Raw genomic sequence first — 15,420 nt, forward strand, 5'->3', positions numbered from 1 at the left:
GGGAATCAGAAAAAAATATTAGAAAAATAAGAATTATTTGGTCAATTCCATCTTTTAATGAAGTTGTTTATATTGAGCTTCTATTCTCTGCATAGTTTATTTTCTTCTCCTGTTGGTCCGGCAAATAAGTCAAAAAGATATGTAATTTGGTATTTTAGCTTTCAGGGGTAATCATGTTAACACAAACATGTAATTACAGCTTTCTCCAAGATCAAATGAGAATGATGATTCTTTGAGGGCAATATGAAGTGTATTTTGCCTTTTGTTCTGTATTTCTAAAGTTAGTTTCCCCACTTCAATTTACTGTGTCAAACAGCCAAGGAAAATGGCTTTTGCATTTCTTAATGGACAGCTATTGCTCTTCACATTTTTTTTTTTGTGAAGGTAGAACACATTTCTGTGCATTTTCTTCTTGACAGTTAATAGATCACAACAGGAAGGCTCTTTTCAAGACATAAATATAAGAACTGCCTGTAGAGATTTCCTTTTACACACCTAAATTAATAACCTTTATTTTTTTGTCATGGTATAAAACATACAGTTGTGGTTTTTGGAATCAGAAATACAGCTGGCCGGAATGAAGTTGAATTATCTTAGATTGGTCTTTTCTCCCTGCCAGTCTAAGGAACTGATACCAGCTCATTTATGGTAGATTTCAGGATAGCTGCAAGTCTGGATAGAACATCTTGTGGAAATGTATGGGACTGTTGAAAATGAATACAGAATTGAATTAGAAATGCTTTTCACTCTTTGGGCATGTTCTATCTCATTAATAGATTTTCACAGATTAAAAAACAACCAGCATACCATACAGGACCATTTTTTGGGTCTGTTGTCTTTCTGCCAAATACAGAACTGCTGTTAAGACTTTTTTGAGGGAAAAATATGTAACATAATATTCCTTTGCATTTAATGTAAACAAGAGATTTCTCTCAAGTTAAAGCCTTTAAATTTCAATAACAGTTTTATTTATTTGAGGTGGAATAAATTTATTTATTTCAAAATGGAATAAAATCAGTAAAAGAGTATCTTTTATGGCTTGTAAATATAAATCACAGTAATGTCAGCCCCATATGCAGTTTTGTGTCTATTTGATTAAACCGAACATCGTTAAGGAAGTGTCAGCATCAGAAATGCAATATTTAATTTTTTCTGCTCGCCCAAAATCCTTGGCTAAAAATATTTGTGTTTAATATCCTAGATGAGCTGATTATGAAGAGGTAAAGCTGATTACCTGATTATGATGCAACCATCAAGCGGCCACTGTTAATGAACTATTTATCCTGAATTTGGGGCCCAATCCACAAGAAGCTAGCTATATTTTTGTTTTGCCTACAGAAGTTTCACTAGTTTACTGGACAGTAGGACTGCAGAAGTTCTTTATCACCTGACACTGTTGTGGGGAAAATATCTCCTACTCATTTGATGTAATAAGCAGTGCATCATACTGTCACTCTCTCACAAGTAGAATCCTGATCTTTTGTCAAAAAATAGGGAACAATGTTGGTAGGAATTAAAATTCGTTTAGAAAGTAATTACTGAAAGAAGGCACATAGGTCTTAGATGATCATTTTATCTCCTACTGTCCCCCCCTAAATGAATAGGGATAAAATGATACATTTTCTTTATTGCATGCTGTTTAATTAAAAAAAAAGGAAAAGGGAAAAACTTTTATAAGCATAATGTTTGGTAAGAGCAAAGTTGTCATAACATAGCATGGTGCCTTTTGAATCTCCTGGCTCTAAATAAATGATCAGTCCTTAGTAACATTTTTGAGAAGTTCCTCCTGCTGAAGCATACATAGCCCTAGCTAGAGAATGTTAGCTTTCCATTTTTACTTACATAGCCTTTTGCCATGTCCACATTAGGAAGGTGTTTTAATAACTTTGCTGATTAATAAATATGTTTAATTGTATGCAGATTTAAAAATATCAAAGCATAGTGAAGAGGGAAGGCAGGTTATGGTCTCAGCACACTTGGCATGTCAAGAATCATTGTTGGCTGCTTCCTAATGAAGACAAATCTGCTTTGAGCATACTTCCTCAAAAGCACCTAAGGCAACTAGCTGTGGTGGTGTATTTTTTTTAAGGGGAATAAAGAGGTTTATAATGCAGTCATCAAGCAAAGACACTAATGAGACTTTCATATTTTGCAGCCACACAGAATGTCTCTGGTAATATCAGCTTTCCAGCTTCTCTTGCTCCTCCGGATGACTGGAAGATCTTGTGTGTTAGGAGTATGGGAGAAAGACCATGCATGTACATGGCCATATCTTGTTTTAGATAGTTCCATGACTTTTGATTCTGAAGTATTTTTAAATGTGCAGTAGTATATGAGAATAATACTCTACAATGCCAAACTTTTTTTGTGTTTTGTATTTACTGGAGAGCAAAACACATTCCTGCTCAACTAATGTGTTACAAAGTCAGTCTCAAAATCAGAAGTAGTGGTCTTTCACATCTGTATAATTTTAATTATTGGTGCAGTCTTTGATACTACCAGACATTTGTTGAACCAAAAACATGGAAAGTAATACTGGTACTCATAAGTGTTTTTCCATTTCATATCTAACAGTGAGCCTCAGTGCCCAGCACTGAGCTACATATACCAGCTTGCTATTCATTCTTACCTATTGTAAGACTTGGTGCTATATAGTTTGCTCCAAGTCTCATTCTCTCCTGTGGAGTGGTGAAGGTAAAAACAAAATGAATGCTTGTATTTTAGACAGCTGTAGAATTAACGTGCTCTGCTTCTACTGTTCCCTGAAAAGCCTGACTACCACTAAAATGGAATTGTTAGAGCATTTTAGGGAATGTTCTTGCCCTATCCATTGTTGCCAGCATAGGTACCATGGTCACTAGGGCAATATAAACACTTAGGTAAATAGTTAAGTAAATTACCTGTGGCAAGAAGCATGTAGGTCATCATCTGCTGTCAAGTCATTATCATTCTTTTAGAAACCTTAAGCTAGATTAACAAAAAGGTCTATGTTATCAAGATCATTGTGCCTTCATCTTTTCTTTCACTTGAGTGAAAGGAGATCCAGTTACTCTGAATGGCCTGTTATTTTTTTTAATTAGGAGTTTAAATTGATCACAAGCTCAGTTTACACTGAGTATTTCTGTTTGTCATATGTGTTAGCTGGAAACTCGTATTTTCCAGTAATGGGTTCAATTTTCCATGACTATTGGCAGATGTTTCTCTTGGATCTTTAATGACAATGATGTATTTGTTGATAACCCAGTACTTGCTAGAAGGGGCTTTACTTCGCATCAGTGAATCTGTTTTTTTGTATGAGAGCCTCCGTCAACAGAAACATATTCCATTTCTTCAAAAAATGTCTAGGGGTAGTTTCACCATTTTTTGAATGCATGCTTCATGCGAAGAATTTTCTTTTGGTTCAGCTACTCCTTCCTCTTTGCTACAGGTGAGATACATAATGCTCTGGTTACAGTCTTTTGGCTCTCATATTTTTACAAGTGATATATTTGGGTAATTTTAATAGTTGAGCCCAATGTTCCAATATACTAACCATAACAGTTGGGTTGGGAGTAGATTTCGTTCTTTTAGCACCATTACTATTTTAAGGTTCAATTTGCCTTTTTAGTACTCTGGTAGGAACACTTGAGGGGCTTCCTTCGTAGGCCTCAAGATTGTTTATAGCAATACCATTATGCCTGTGTCAGTGTCTGAGTTGATAAATGAGCAAGGGAGTTTTTGATGGGCTTTCCATACAACTTTTATGTATTAGAGGAAAAGTCATAGTGTATTCTGCAGTTTCTGCCTTTCTGTAATTTTCTGTCTCTCTTCTTCCCTACTTTTGCAAACCCCGACAACCTGAATCTCAAATGCTTTGTTGTCAAATGACAACATAGTATTACTTGCCGCCACATGGTTAACTGGACAATGACAGAAAATGTTTTTTTCCCCAAAGGTGGTGTTCTGCTTGGCCTTGAAGATGAGAATTTTCCTTTTTTTTTTTTAATTTTAAGATTTTTGTCATTTTAATATAAAGTAATAAAGTAGTGGGAAAACCAAAACATTATGTAAAATTCTGCTAGGATATTGGTATAAGACTTCCTGAACAGGTTATGTTGGTAGCAGGCCTGACTATGCTTGTGCATAAGGGGAAGTTTCAAACAAATGTAGGATGCCAAGTTGTTTTCTTACAATATCACTTCAAAGTTGGAGAGGATAAATGGGGTAGAAGTACATGTGCTGTTTGAATTCCCACAAAGTTAAGAAATGTCCTTTTTACTATTCAGTATCAAAACTTTTATTGTTAACAGAGGAAAATTATAGTATTTTAGTATTTTACTTAGTACTTTAGTATAATTAGCACCTTAGTTTTAAGGGATGCTATAAATAAATATAAAAGATGTAATTCTCATCTGGAAATAGTTTCTTTTGGTTAACTGTAATCGAATTGTAGGGTGCTTCATGTTCTGGTAACATTACTCAGAGAATTTCAAGTGGCCAGCGAATGATTTAGTCAGAAGAGATGCATCAAATATATCAGGTGACCTTGCTTATTACATATCACTGTTAAATAAATAAGGTTTTCATAACTGATAAAGGTTGATGTTTTAAAAAGCCAAATAATTAGAACAAATCCTTTGAAAATTCTGTGTTCACGAAATTTTTAATACTGGAAAGCTTTCATAGCTTTCTCTATTTGAAAGCTGAACAATGCCATCAAGTAGAGAATTTCCATTTTTCCCCATTAAAATGTAATTGTAGCCACAAATGATATACAAACAATATCATGTTATTTAGTAATTCTGTTCCTGTTTGGATATTCCAAATAATTTCTGTGTCCTTAACTGACTGAAAGATACCTCTGTTATTTTTCAACTTACAGTAGCCCTGAGGCACCAAAAAAAGTGAAAAAGAGGAAGTTTGCATGTCATTAACAGAACAATTAATTAATTAATTAACAGAACAAATGAATGTCTGGTAGTGAGCCAGAAGAACCATACCCTGCATTTCTGATTTCAGGTTAAGTTTACATTGCTGGTAGGTTTTTGGGGGGGAATATGAATTTGGCAGGGAGAGATGTGAATTAAAACCTAAATAAATATGAACCAGGAGTTACTGAGGACATAATTCAACATATAATTAAGTCAAGCATTAGCTCCTCTGACTTTAAGAGACTTGAAGGTAGATGTTTGCGGTGATGCAGTTCTTCAAGGCTACACTGAAGATACTGAAATGTGTTCCAACTGAGTGGTTTTTGTTTGCATTGTTTCTCACAGGATTGCTATTTGTTTTTAGGAGGGTTGAAGATACTTTTTTATCGCTATACCTGATTTCTTAATTAGGATTTAAATAGTAGTAGAACATTTTATACCTATTGTCTATTTTCTTTCCATCTTTTGTTAAAAGATAAGCTACATTAATGGATAGCTGCAAATTATTTGAAATTTCTTTTTTTTCCCCTGCCTTTTAAAATACATGTTGGAATCATATCACTATTTTCTTTCTGCCCTGTGTTTTTTTGGTTCTCTGTAATAGAATTGGAGCTGTCAAAGAGAACCATGAAAAACTGTTATTTTAAGAACTCTGGGAAAATCATTCTGTTTTCCTCTGTTCAGTTCAGAAATAAGTTACTCTTGGAGCAGGGAACTGAAAATCAAATGTATTCTAGTCTCAGTTCTGACTGTGACTTGTCTTGTGACCTTGAGAAAAGAAGCATTTCTATGGTCTGGTTTCTTCCTTTCTGTTATCAGAAAGAAAAATCAATATTTGCAAAGCATTCTGAAATTCCTGGAATTAAGTTGTATAGAGTGCAGATTTTTTCATTATCTGTTGGGAGGTATATAGGTTTGTTAAATATTGTTCTACTGCACTGAGCAAGAGTACAAACAAAGTGTCTTTGGGAAATGTAAACTGGATTTAAGAATTGTATTTGCTGAAAAATGATTCAGTATATTGACAGGCTAGAATAAATCTATGCTACTGTTAATTCTTTTCAATTAAGAAAAACGCTTAAAAATTGGAATCATGTGGCTATTGCAATAACAAACAGCAAAAATGGCTGACCCACTTAGCCTGCTATTTGACATACCACTTAGAAATGATGGAAAATGTACATGAGTAATTAATTTTGGGGCTCTAATCTTTAAAAACTGAGCCAAACTATGACAAATATTTATCATATACCTTAGAGGAACTTAATGAATATAATGGTGCTTTACATGCTTTGTGTAAGACTAGAACACACCTTTTCTTTCTGCTTTTGTCTACTTCCCCCAGGCAGAAGTCACTATGTATTGTGATTTACCACTGATAACATTAATTTGTTGTTTCTAAAATCCCATAGTACAATGTTCTGGACACTAAAAGGTGAAACCTGAGAAGAATGTATCTTGATCATGACATTTTAGAACATCTTGAAAATGTTTAGAAAAAACTTATTTTCTGCACTTCTAAAAAGTAATGTATTATTTTATTGATAAAAGGTCAACTTGCTCTACCCTGTTTTCTATACTGTGCTTCATAAGCAACATTCTGGAATGCCCAGTAGTGTCAAAACATTACATGAGTCTAACTGTATCTAGTTTTCAACATGATCCATTTGTGAGCCATATCAGGTATAAATGCAACTATAATTTTTAAACACAGCAGCCAGATTTGGAACCTTGTAAAGTGCAAAATGTGGTGAAAAAATTGCACATAGCTATACTTATCTACTTGTATTGCTGTGAATCTTTATTGTTATTAAATTTAAACATGAAAATTAGAGCTTTCATTTAAAAAATAGTTCTGAATGACCTGACCTTTATTAGACTTACTGAAGTAATTAGTAGCATTAATAGTGATATACAGAAAATTAATTGTGCCGGAAAATGGTCTTAAGAAGTGCAATGAAGGTAACAATTTTTATTAGCCAACAGAAAAAAAAACAGCCCAAAATTACAGGAAAAACTTCTTATTTTTCAGCCTATAATCTTATACCAAGTGTGTATGTCTGTGTCCTGCTTCCCAGAACCCCCTCAAATCTGCAACATGTGGAGTTCTAATCTGAGGCTTTTCACAGGTGGTAATAGAAATATAATTTTCAAATTTTAACCCAAGGTACCAATCTTTTCGAGTCTATCCGGAATAGAAAAGGAGCATTTCCTGTTACTGTATTTCCTGTTTTACTGTCCTCTTACATACAGTATATTAATGACTATTGCTCTGACAGAACTGCTAAGCTAAGGAGATAATCCGTTTGTTTAGAATTTCTGTACTTGGGTCATTTGTGAATTCCTTTTTTATGCTTAAAAGTAGTATATTATTCTGCAAGTATATCCATGACAATGTCTCTGGAATTCAGATAATCAGGATGAGGAATCAGATAGTAATGGGCCTGCGTTAGGTAACCCACAAATGCTATTTATTGTTCATAATGCAATATGTATATTACTAATACACAGAGTGTTTGTTGTCTCGCTTCAGGAGACATTTTAAAATTGGTTAATTCTATTCTGTTTCTCTATTACAAATGGAAATTAATTTATTTACACTAAATTCTAACTTCACAGGGCCAGAATCCTTCTGATTTAAAAGGCAGGCACTACAAGATAATTTAAGCTAAGGAACAAAAATGCAAATCCAATGGAAATACAATCCAGATGTACTCAGCGAAGAAGGGTGGGTAGAGAAGGAGATGAAGGACAGAGTGAGTGCATTTGACACTCAGCAGAGAGATAAAGACTCTAGGCAAAGGGTGTTTGTGAACAGGTATCAGGGATGAAAGGAGAAGTGAATCTGTGCAAAAGAAGAGAAGAATTTGGGGTAGATATATGGAGAGAAATCAAGGTGGAGAGAGAAAAGTTAATAGCCAATGATTACATCTTCCCCGGGGTAAGAGCAGTGTCAGAAAAGTTACCAGTGAAGAGTTTTAGAGTGACTGGAAACACAGGGATAGTGCAGTTGTGGAAACTCAAGGAACTACTTTCAAGTTACATTAAAAAAACAGTAGAGAACTTTAAACAATTGTCTTATGCAAACGTCTTTTTCTCATTTTAGTTGTACTCAAACTGGTTGAGCCATTTTTTCATAGGCTTTCAGAAACCAAGTTTCTTCCAAAACTGTTACAAGACACAGCATGTCTAGAAAGACACAAACAACAGATGAAGGACTCAAAACGGAAATGTGTTTCTTTTGCATAGTCTAATATTCCTTGTTTTCCAGTTGTGTTGAAATTTCTGTTAATGGTAATGTTGCTTTAATTATTTTCTAATATTAAAAAATGGGTTTTCCTACTTTTCAGTTGGCAGTGATATTCAGTTCTCACTGTAACAAACATGGCAATATCTATTGCAACGATCCTACTTTTTTGCTTAAAATTACTGGCAAATAGGTGTCAAAACTTGAAAAGTGAGAACACTGCCCTGTGTATCTGTTTCTGTGATGAGAACCTAAACGTAGAGTTCAAGAGCTGTAAAATCACCCAACATGTACATAAAGCCTCTTCTCTCCTCTTGCTGTCCATAGATGATATTTCTCTCCATATCTTTACCTGTCTCCAGCAAGTTCCTTAATGACATTCATGTATAGACTGATGTCTAGATTACATTTTGAATTTTATCAGTTTTCTCTTCTGCACCACTTACTCTTACTTAATTCAGTGATTTTTGGGTCATATAAACTAGAAAATAGTATAGTTAAAGGGGTACCACTGACAGGATAAAGGGAAAGAAGGGTTGAGAGGCAGGGCATTTAAGAAAAGATGGATTTCTTTCAGCTGTATCACCCAGTGTTTCTATTATCAGCATTTCAATGATGCTTTAGAGGAAAAATGGCCGTTTTTTGAAGTGGCATCTGGCATTGAAGGAATCAAGTCTACATTTTTATGTTTTTTAATATAAATGCAGTCTTTTTGCAGTGGGATGTGTAGGTGGCATTTTGTGTAAATGGAAAATAGATTGGAAATAGGATTCAAGAAAAGAATATATTTTTGGAAATATACTGTTTAAATATTAGACTACATTTTAAATATTGCAGAATATTTGCTTATGCATATATGAATACAAATAACTAATTTATTGGAAATATTTTGCCCTAGTATGTACCTAAAACATCATGGAATATATAAAAAGAACCTTTAAAGAGTGCTGCTTACAATCTTCTTTTTTTTGTATGACTGCTTATGTCAGGGAACTGAGTGTACTCTCTCTGACTTTTACCAAAAGAACACTTGCTTTATTGAAGCTTGCACAGATGGATAACTGATATCAAAGGTTTCTGCAACAGTGCCTACAAGTTGCCAGAAGGTCAGTGTGAAAATATATCACTGCCTGATTCTGTAGCAAAGAACAGTTATTGTTACTATGATTTATTAAATTCTGTTCTTCTAAAAGCAGTACCTATCAAGCACTAGTTCTACAGGTAATCTGCAAGAAATAGGTCCAGTTGTAGCACCTTTAAAAAGAAGTTTATCAAAATACACCTTTATATTTTTAAAACATGATTATTTTAGAGTATTGCAGGAAGACTGGATTACAGTAAGTGAAATAATCTTTTAAAAAGTGCAGTTGCTGTTGAGTTGAAAGAAGTATCTAAATTATTTTATGTGCATCTCTCCAGTAAATATGTCATTGCCTCTCTACCATGAAGAAAGCTTTAATCATTATAGACAGTTAGGAAGGTACATCAATGAACAATGACTACATCATTTTTAGAGAATCCTTTTGGATGGGGATGTATACAACATAAAAAGATTATTACCAGTCTTATGCTTTCCTCATTCTGCTAATTTGTCTGTTACATGTTTTCTAGATATCCATTCTCTATTTACACGAAAGAGAACTTTTGAAGATTTCTCGACTGTTATTCTTGCACATGCTGTCCCATAGGTGTAAAAAGCAAAATTTTACCTACAGCATGCAATTGCATCATGATTTAAGTGGCTCTTTTTTCTGAAATACTTACATAAAGGAGGGGCAGTGCAAAGAAAAAAGTTGCCTAACAAGAAAATTTCCTCTAAGAAATGCTTCTCCCCACCTAATAGTCAAATATTAATAGTAATAGTAAACTGCCTATTTGCTTTCCTTTGTAAGATATGAAACTGTGTACAGAATGAATATTTTTTATGGTCATTTAAAAATCCAGTGATTTTTTTCTGGTGAAAGAGTTTGATATTAATGATAAGAGTATTAGACAGACCCTTAAGATATGTTCTTGATTCTTAATATATAAAATGTTATTCAAGAACAGTTCTTAGATACTAGCATAGGTGTCAGCAGGTCAAAATGTTGCAGGTCAAAAGATTAATCATACCTTTACCTCAGTGAAAGTTGATAGGGAGAAACTCTCACTATTTTAAGAGGTGTCTAAATATGTATCTAACATGCATAGTTCTAGAAGCTTGGTGTATTCCTTACTATTTTTGAGGATCAGAGTCCAAAATGGGAAGAATTTCATATTTTAGTACAAAATATGTGTTCTTTATTTCCTTCACAAATAACATAGGTCTGAAAAAATTCTTTTGGTCAAACATATATCTTGTAGGCAATTTTCTATTATTACAAATATATCTCATGTTTAGTTACACCAATTAATTAAAGTGACTGAAACATTTTTCTTCCAATTCATGACTATAAAGGCCTTGCAGCTACTAATAAATGTTATTTGAATTATTTCCCTTCAAGCTGTATCCTTATGCTAGGAAAAATAATGATGATGATGATGATAACATCAAAGTATTGCAATGTAGTTCTATTCCTGTAAGTATTTTGATCGTCATACTGATCTTTAATTGAAGACCATGTTTCAGCCTAATTCTACTGTATACAGAAAAGAATTCCATCCACTGCATAAGCTATGATGTTTATCTATCCCAACATCAGCTGTTTTTTACATGCTTTTTATAGGTAAAGAGCATATGTTCTCAGTAAATAATAGTTTATCCATAGAAGGGCTGGTGTTATGTGGACAGTAATACCTACCATTCTCTCACTTTTTTTCAATGTATTTCAGTCTTCACCAGAATGTTCTAGGCTTATTCATTTTGTCATTTTCCAGTGACTCTGCCACTGAGAGGGCTGTTGGATGTTGGGGATTACTCTTACGGTGTGAACGCTGGCAGACAGTGATCTGGGACAAATTAGGTTTGTACGTTTGTTGGGGTGGGTTATCATTCTTTCTGTCATTTTACAAAAGAAGTGACTTTTAATTTTTCTGATTTTACTGATTATTTGAATGTACTATCTGACAACTTTGTTTTTACATTTGCTGTTAAAAATGTGAGGAGATGCTTCTAAAATTATTGTGATCTGTGAAAATACTGTCTGAGTATTTTAGTAGAAGGACACATGGTCCTTTGCGTTTCTCCCCAGAGGCTTCTTCAACAGAATGACATTGTTTTGTCTTGGAGAGTGAGGCTTTCAGTAACTCCTTTTTCTTAGAAGCAGGAAGCCATGTAACTGTCAGCTACAAGTCAGTCAAATGGGAAATGAAGAAAGAACATGAAAAACCATCACCACCACCACGAAGAGCAAACCCCCTCCATGTCATTTATCAATGCAACATACTTGTTTTGGCACATTTTAGGGAAAATGAGTAAAGTGGTTTTCAGAATGTATCTCTTCCATTGTGTAATAAGATGCTTTCAAATATTTCCAGCCTTTACTTTCAAATATTTCCAATCTTTAGTGACTAGAAGCTTAAGTGTTCTGTATTTTTGAGTGAGCAGTAATGGTGTTGAGTGTGTTGTTTCTCCTTTACCTTTCATGCAGAAGTATATGTTTTTGTAATAGTTTAAAAACTTTTTAAAAATTCAATAGTATTACTATTATCTGATTGCTCTTATTAAGTCACTTACAGTAGTACTATTAAAATCCATCATGAAAAATTCAGATTACTGGAAGAAGGAAATTCTGTGCCTTATTTAGATATAGTTTATCATGAGATTTTTCTTACATTATTGTTCCATCATAGAATGTATTTTTCTTGATGGACTTTCTTCTTTGATACATCAATGCTGGCTTAAAAAATGGCTCTTTTCCACACTGCTGGAAGTCGTGATGTCTAACTGCAAAGACAGTTATCATCAAAATTGTTTACTTAAATAACCATTTGTCATCAGTGTATAGCAATATGACTTGAATTTGAAAAGATTTTCTGTCTAAATGAGGAGAAAATTCAGTTTCACTTAACTTATGTTACAAATTTTGCTTTTAAAAATGAAAGATATTATGGTGGAAATTCTGTGCAACTTCCCACTATCCAGAAGTGTATCTATTCCTTTTCTGTTACTCTTCATTGTTACTGATCAATTACTGTCTGAATGAGAGGCGCTATTCAGAATAATGTAAACTTTTACAGAATATGTTTGTGCGTGTGTGTACATACATATATATATAGATGTTGTTTGAAAAGAGAAAATTTTAATCAGGTATTTTTTGGTGAAAACTGTCATGAAATGCAGTTTCATTAATGTTTTTAATAAAATTGCAGTTTCTATGTTGATTTTTTTCCCCTTATTTTACATTCTTGCTCCCATTAGACAGCTTTATTATGGGCTTTATTATAATGTATTGATGCTGACATTTGGGTGAGTTACGCCAGCCTCTTCAGTAGAATGTGGGATTTAATCAAAAGTCAGGTTTTAAACATGCATATTAAATAAAGTGTAGTTTAAAAATAAGAAAATTATTGTTCTTTGTGTAGGCTTTATTTGTTATAAACTGAATCACTGAATTCTTAAAAATAGAAAAGTTTAGAAGTAGATTCTTTTAAAAATATAATTTAAACTTTCCAGTATCTTGTGTCAAATTCTGCTGAATTGTGCCTATTGCAGTGTTAATAATTCTGCCCTTCTAGCAAAAATCAGGCTGAAGTGTATTTCTGGTATCAATGATAGAGGGGTTAAAGTTCTCTATTCACATCTTTGAACTGGGGTCCTAATCCCAGCTTTGTCTGTACTCTGAAGGGTGAGTTGCGCAGGGATTTTCCACTCCCAGTGTATATAACTGGGATGGTGATAGAGACTTTCTTGAGAGAGTGCTCTAATATGTGCTGTTGACAACAGTCAGTTATGATCTAATATTGTAATGTGTGAAATGAAGCTGTACTGTTAGTATTGGATATGGGTGTAGCATACCTTACTTCCTTTTGTAGCCCTGGAGACCCTAGGCCATCATAATGCAGAGCTGCCCCTTCTTGCGTTCAAAATGTGATAGAACATAATGTAAATTCAGTAATCTTTCCTTCATTTAATCCAAAAATGAATGTGTCAGACTAAAATACTTCCAAAGGCTGAATTGCATTACCTTCTGAAGCAAGAAAACAATGTTCCTGAGAAATAATGATTTTAAATAATGAAATAATACTTTATTTGTATGCTTAGGTTTGGAAAGCTGATCAGTAAAATAATTTTTCTGAGAGTTAGGCCCCATTTGACATTACATTCTCTTCTGGACTTAAAATATAATATGCTAAAGCACCTTTTCTTGCTTGTTCCTTTCTCTTTGTAGGAAAACCTGAGCAAACTAAAACTGACATGGTCCTTGTACTTATTTCCTAATTGTCAGATGTTTCTTTTGAAGAGTTGAAAGTTAGAACCTTATAATAGCCTATAAAGACCTCTGGGACAGGTGGATGCTACTCAAGTTCTTTTAAAAAGAAAATGGGGATGCACTTAAAATATATCCAGTCTTTGGCTTCAACACAATATTGTGCTTAAAATTTTCAGGGACTGCTAATAGAGTTAAAAGAAATGGTATAGTTTTTTTTTTTTTTGCTCTTAATCTATGGGAGTTAATCAAGCAATGATGTGTCCATAAATACATGGAATCCTGGAATGTCATATTTGTTCAGACAGTATCTTCTCCTGAGCTGTCCTTACCCCTAGAAGAAGCAAAGAGGAGGGGAAATGAGGAAGATCTGAATTAAAGATAGAGGTGTTTTTCTCATGTAGAATTTTTATTTTTTATTTTTTTTAAATTGCAGACTGTAGTCTGTTCTACAGTTTGTCACTTATAAATGTCTACTTTCTTTTGCAGTGCACCTGCAGGAGAGACATGGTGACAATATCCATGGACATCTTTGTGAGGAAGTTTCAACCAGACAGATACCAGCTGTGGAAACAAGGGAAGGATTTATACACCATTGATCATACAAAACCAACTCCTGAATCAACACCTGAAGTAATGGCCTGGCTGCAGCGAAGAAAGAAAATAAAAGATGTGCCCAAGTGGTATTTGTGCTTCTTTAACTTTCGTTTAGTTGTCTAAAATATGATGTCAATTTTATTTTCATTTCTTTTGTGCCCCTTTCTCTGATGTTCCATTTGAATTCATTTACTTTATCTAAAGTTTATTTTTCTATTTTCTTCCTTAACATGAACTCAGGGACAAACAAGTCCTTTTTCAGAGTGACTGTGAAAAACTTACTCAACTTACAAGCTACATGCATAGCTGAAGTTGATGCATATAGACAGCATGAAAATACGTTCCATTGCGGTAGTAAGGATCTTCCTTTTGTAAAGATACATTCCATTTAAATTTTCAAGGTCTGGATGGTTGTCTTTGTTTCTAGTGACATCTGCAACCAAAAGACAAGAGAGAAGTCCCCTGCAAGTTGGGCTAAAGGTTATTCTTAAACTGGAAAAACATGGCATGAAGTTGTGGCAGTTGTGTGGAGTCTCTAGCAATAGCCTTAGCCCTCATTACCTTCTAGCTCTGAGGAGGTATTACTGCCTACTTGGCAGACTCTCACAGTGCAGTTGCCAAAACCTCTTTGTCTACCACAGGTCAATTACAGATCAAAATTGGTGTAAGGAAAACCTTAATCCCAGTTGTTGACACTGACATCCTAACGTAATGAGAAAAAAAGGGTTTTTGTCTCTGAAGCTGTCAAAGCTTTGACTTATTAAAGTTTTTCCATAACTGTATCCAGTTTCATGGTCTGTTTTTTTTTTTTTCATTGCATAAGCATTTTCCAAATATTAATGCTTTCCTCTTTTGCTCTTATTTAATGGGACCTTTATTGATTGCATTTTTCATTATCTATTAAGGATCTAGCTTAACGCAAGGATCTAGCTTAACCCTAGGTTCTAGGTAGAGGTGAACAGTTTTTTTGGTATCTAGTTAATGCAGGGTGCAGTTTGCTAGGTTAAATATAGTACTTATTTTTTAAAGAAAACTTTTTGTCTTCAAATTGCTTTATAATATAGTTATATTAGCCAGCTTACTCTTAAACTGGGAATTTCCTCTTTGTCTTTGTAAGTGAATGTATTTTTTGTGGAAAGTGGTAGGAAAGTGAACTGGGAGAGAAAAGAAACAAGTATTGTTAAATAGCATCAGTTCTGGAAAGATAACCAGTCAAGAAGCTCAAAAGCCTGTTTGTTAGTCTCCAGATAAGTACAGGTAACATTGCTGTAGCATGACACCGACTTGGACCAATGAATTTTGGTTTCTGGTGAGCTGT

At 34.0% G+C, this 15,420-nt stretch overlaps 1 protein-coding gene across 3 annotated transcripts in view; it reads left to right on the forward strand.

Moving 5' to 3' along the window:
- The window catches only part of KDM4C (lysine demethylase 4C), a 266,679-nt gene that overhangs the window by 127,705 nt on the left and 123,554 nt on the right, over positions 1-15,420 (forward strand). For all 3 annotated transcript variants that reach the window (XM_067315328.1, XM_067315329.1, XM_067315330.1), the window contains one exon: positions 13,995-14,188. In XM_067315328.1, the coding sequence (XP_067171429.1) occupies positions 13,995-14,188 (194 nt within the window). The remainder of the gene's footprint in view (positions 1-13,994; positions 14,189-15,420) is intronic.

Source organism: Apteryx mantelli, chromosome Z (genome assembly GCF_036417845.1).
Source record: "Apteryx mantelli isolate bAptMan1 chromosome Z, bAptMan1.hap1, whole genome shotgun sequence".
Taxonomy (NCBI): domain Eukaryota; kingdom Metazoa; phylum Chordata; class Aves; order Apterygiformes; family Apterygidae; genus Apteryx; species Apteryx mantelli.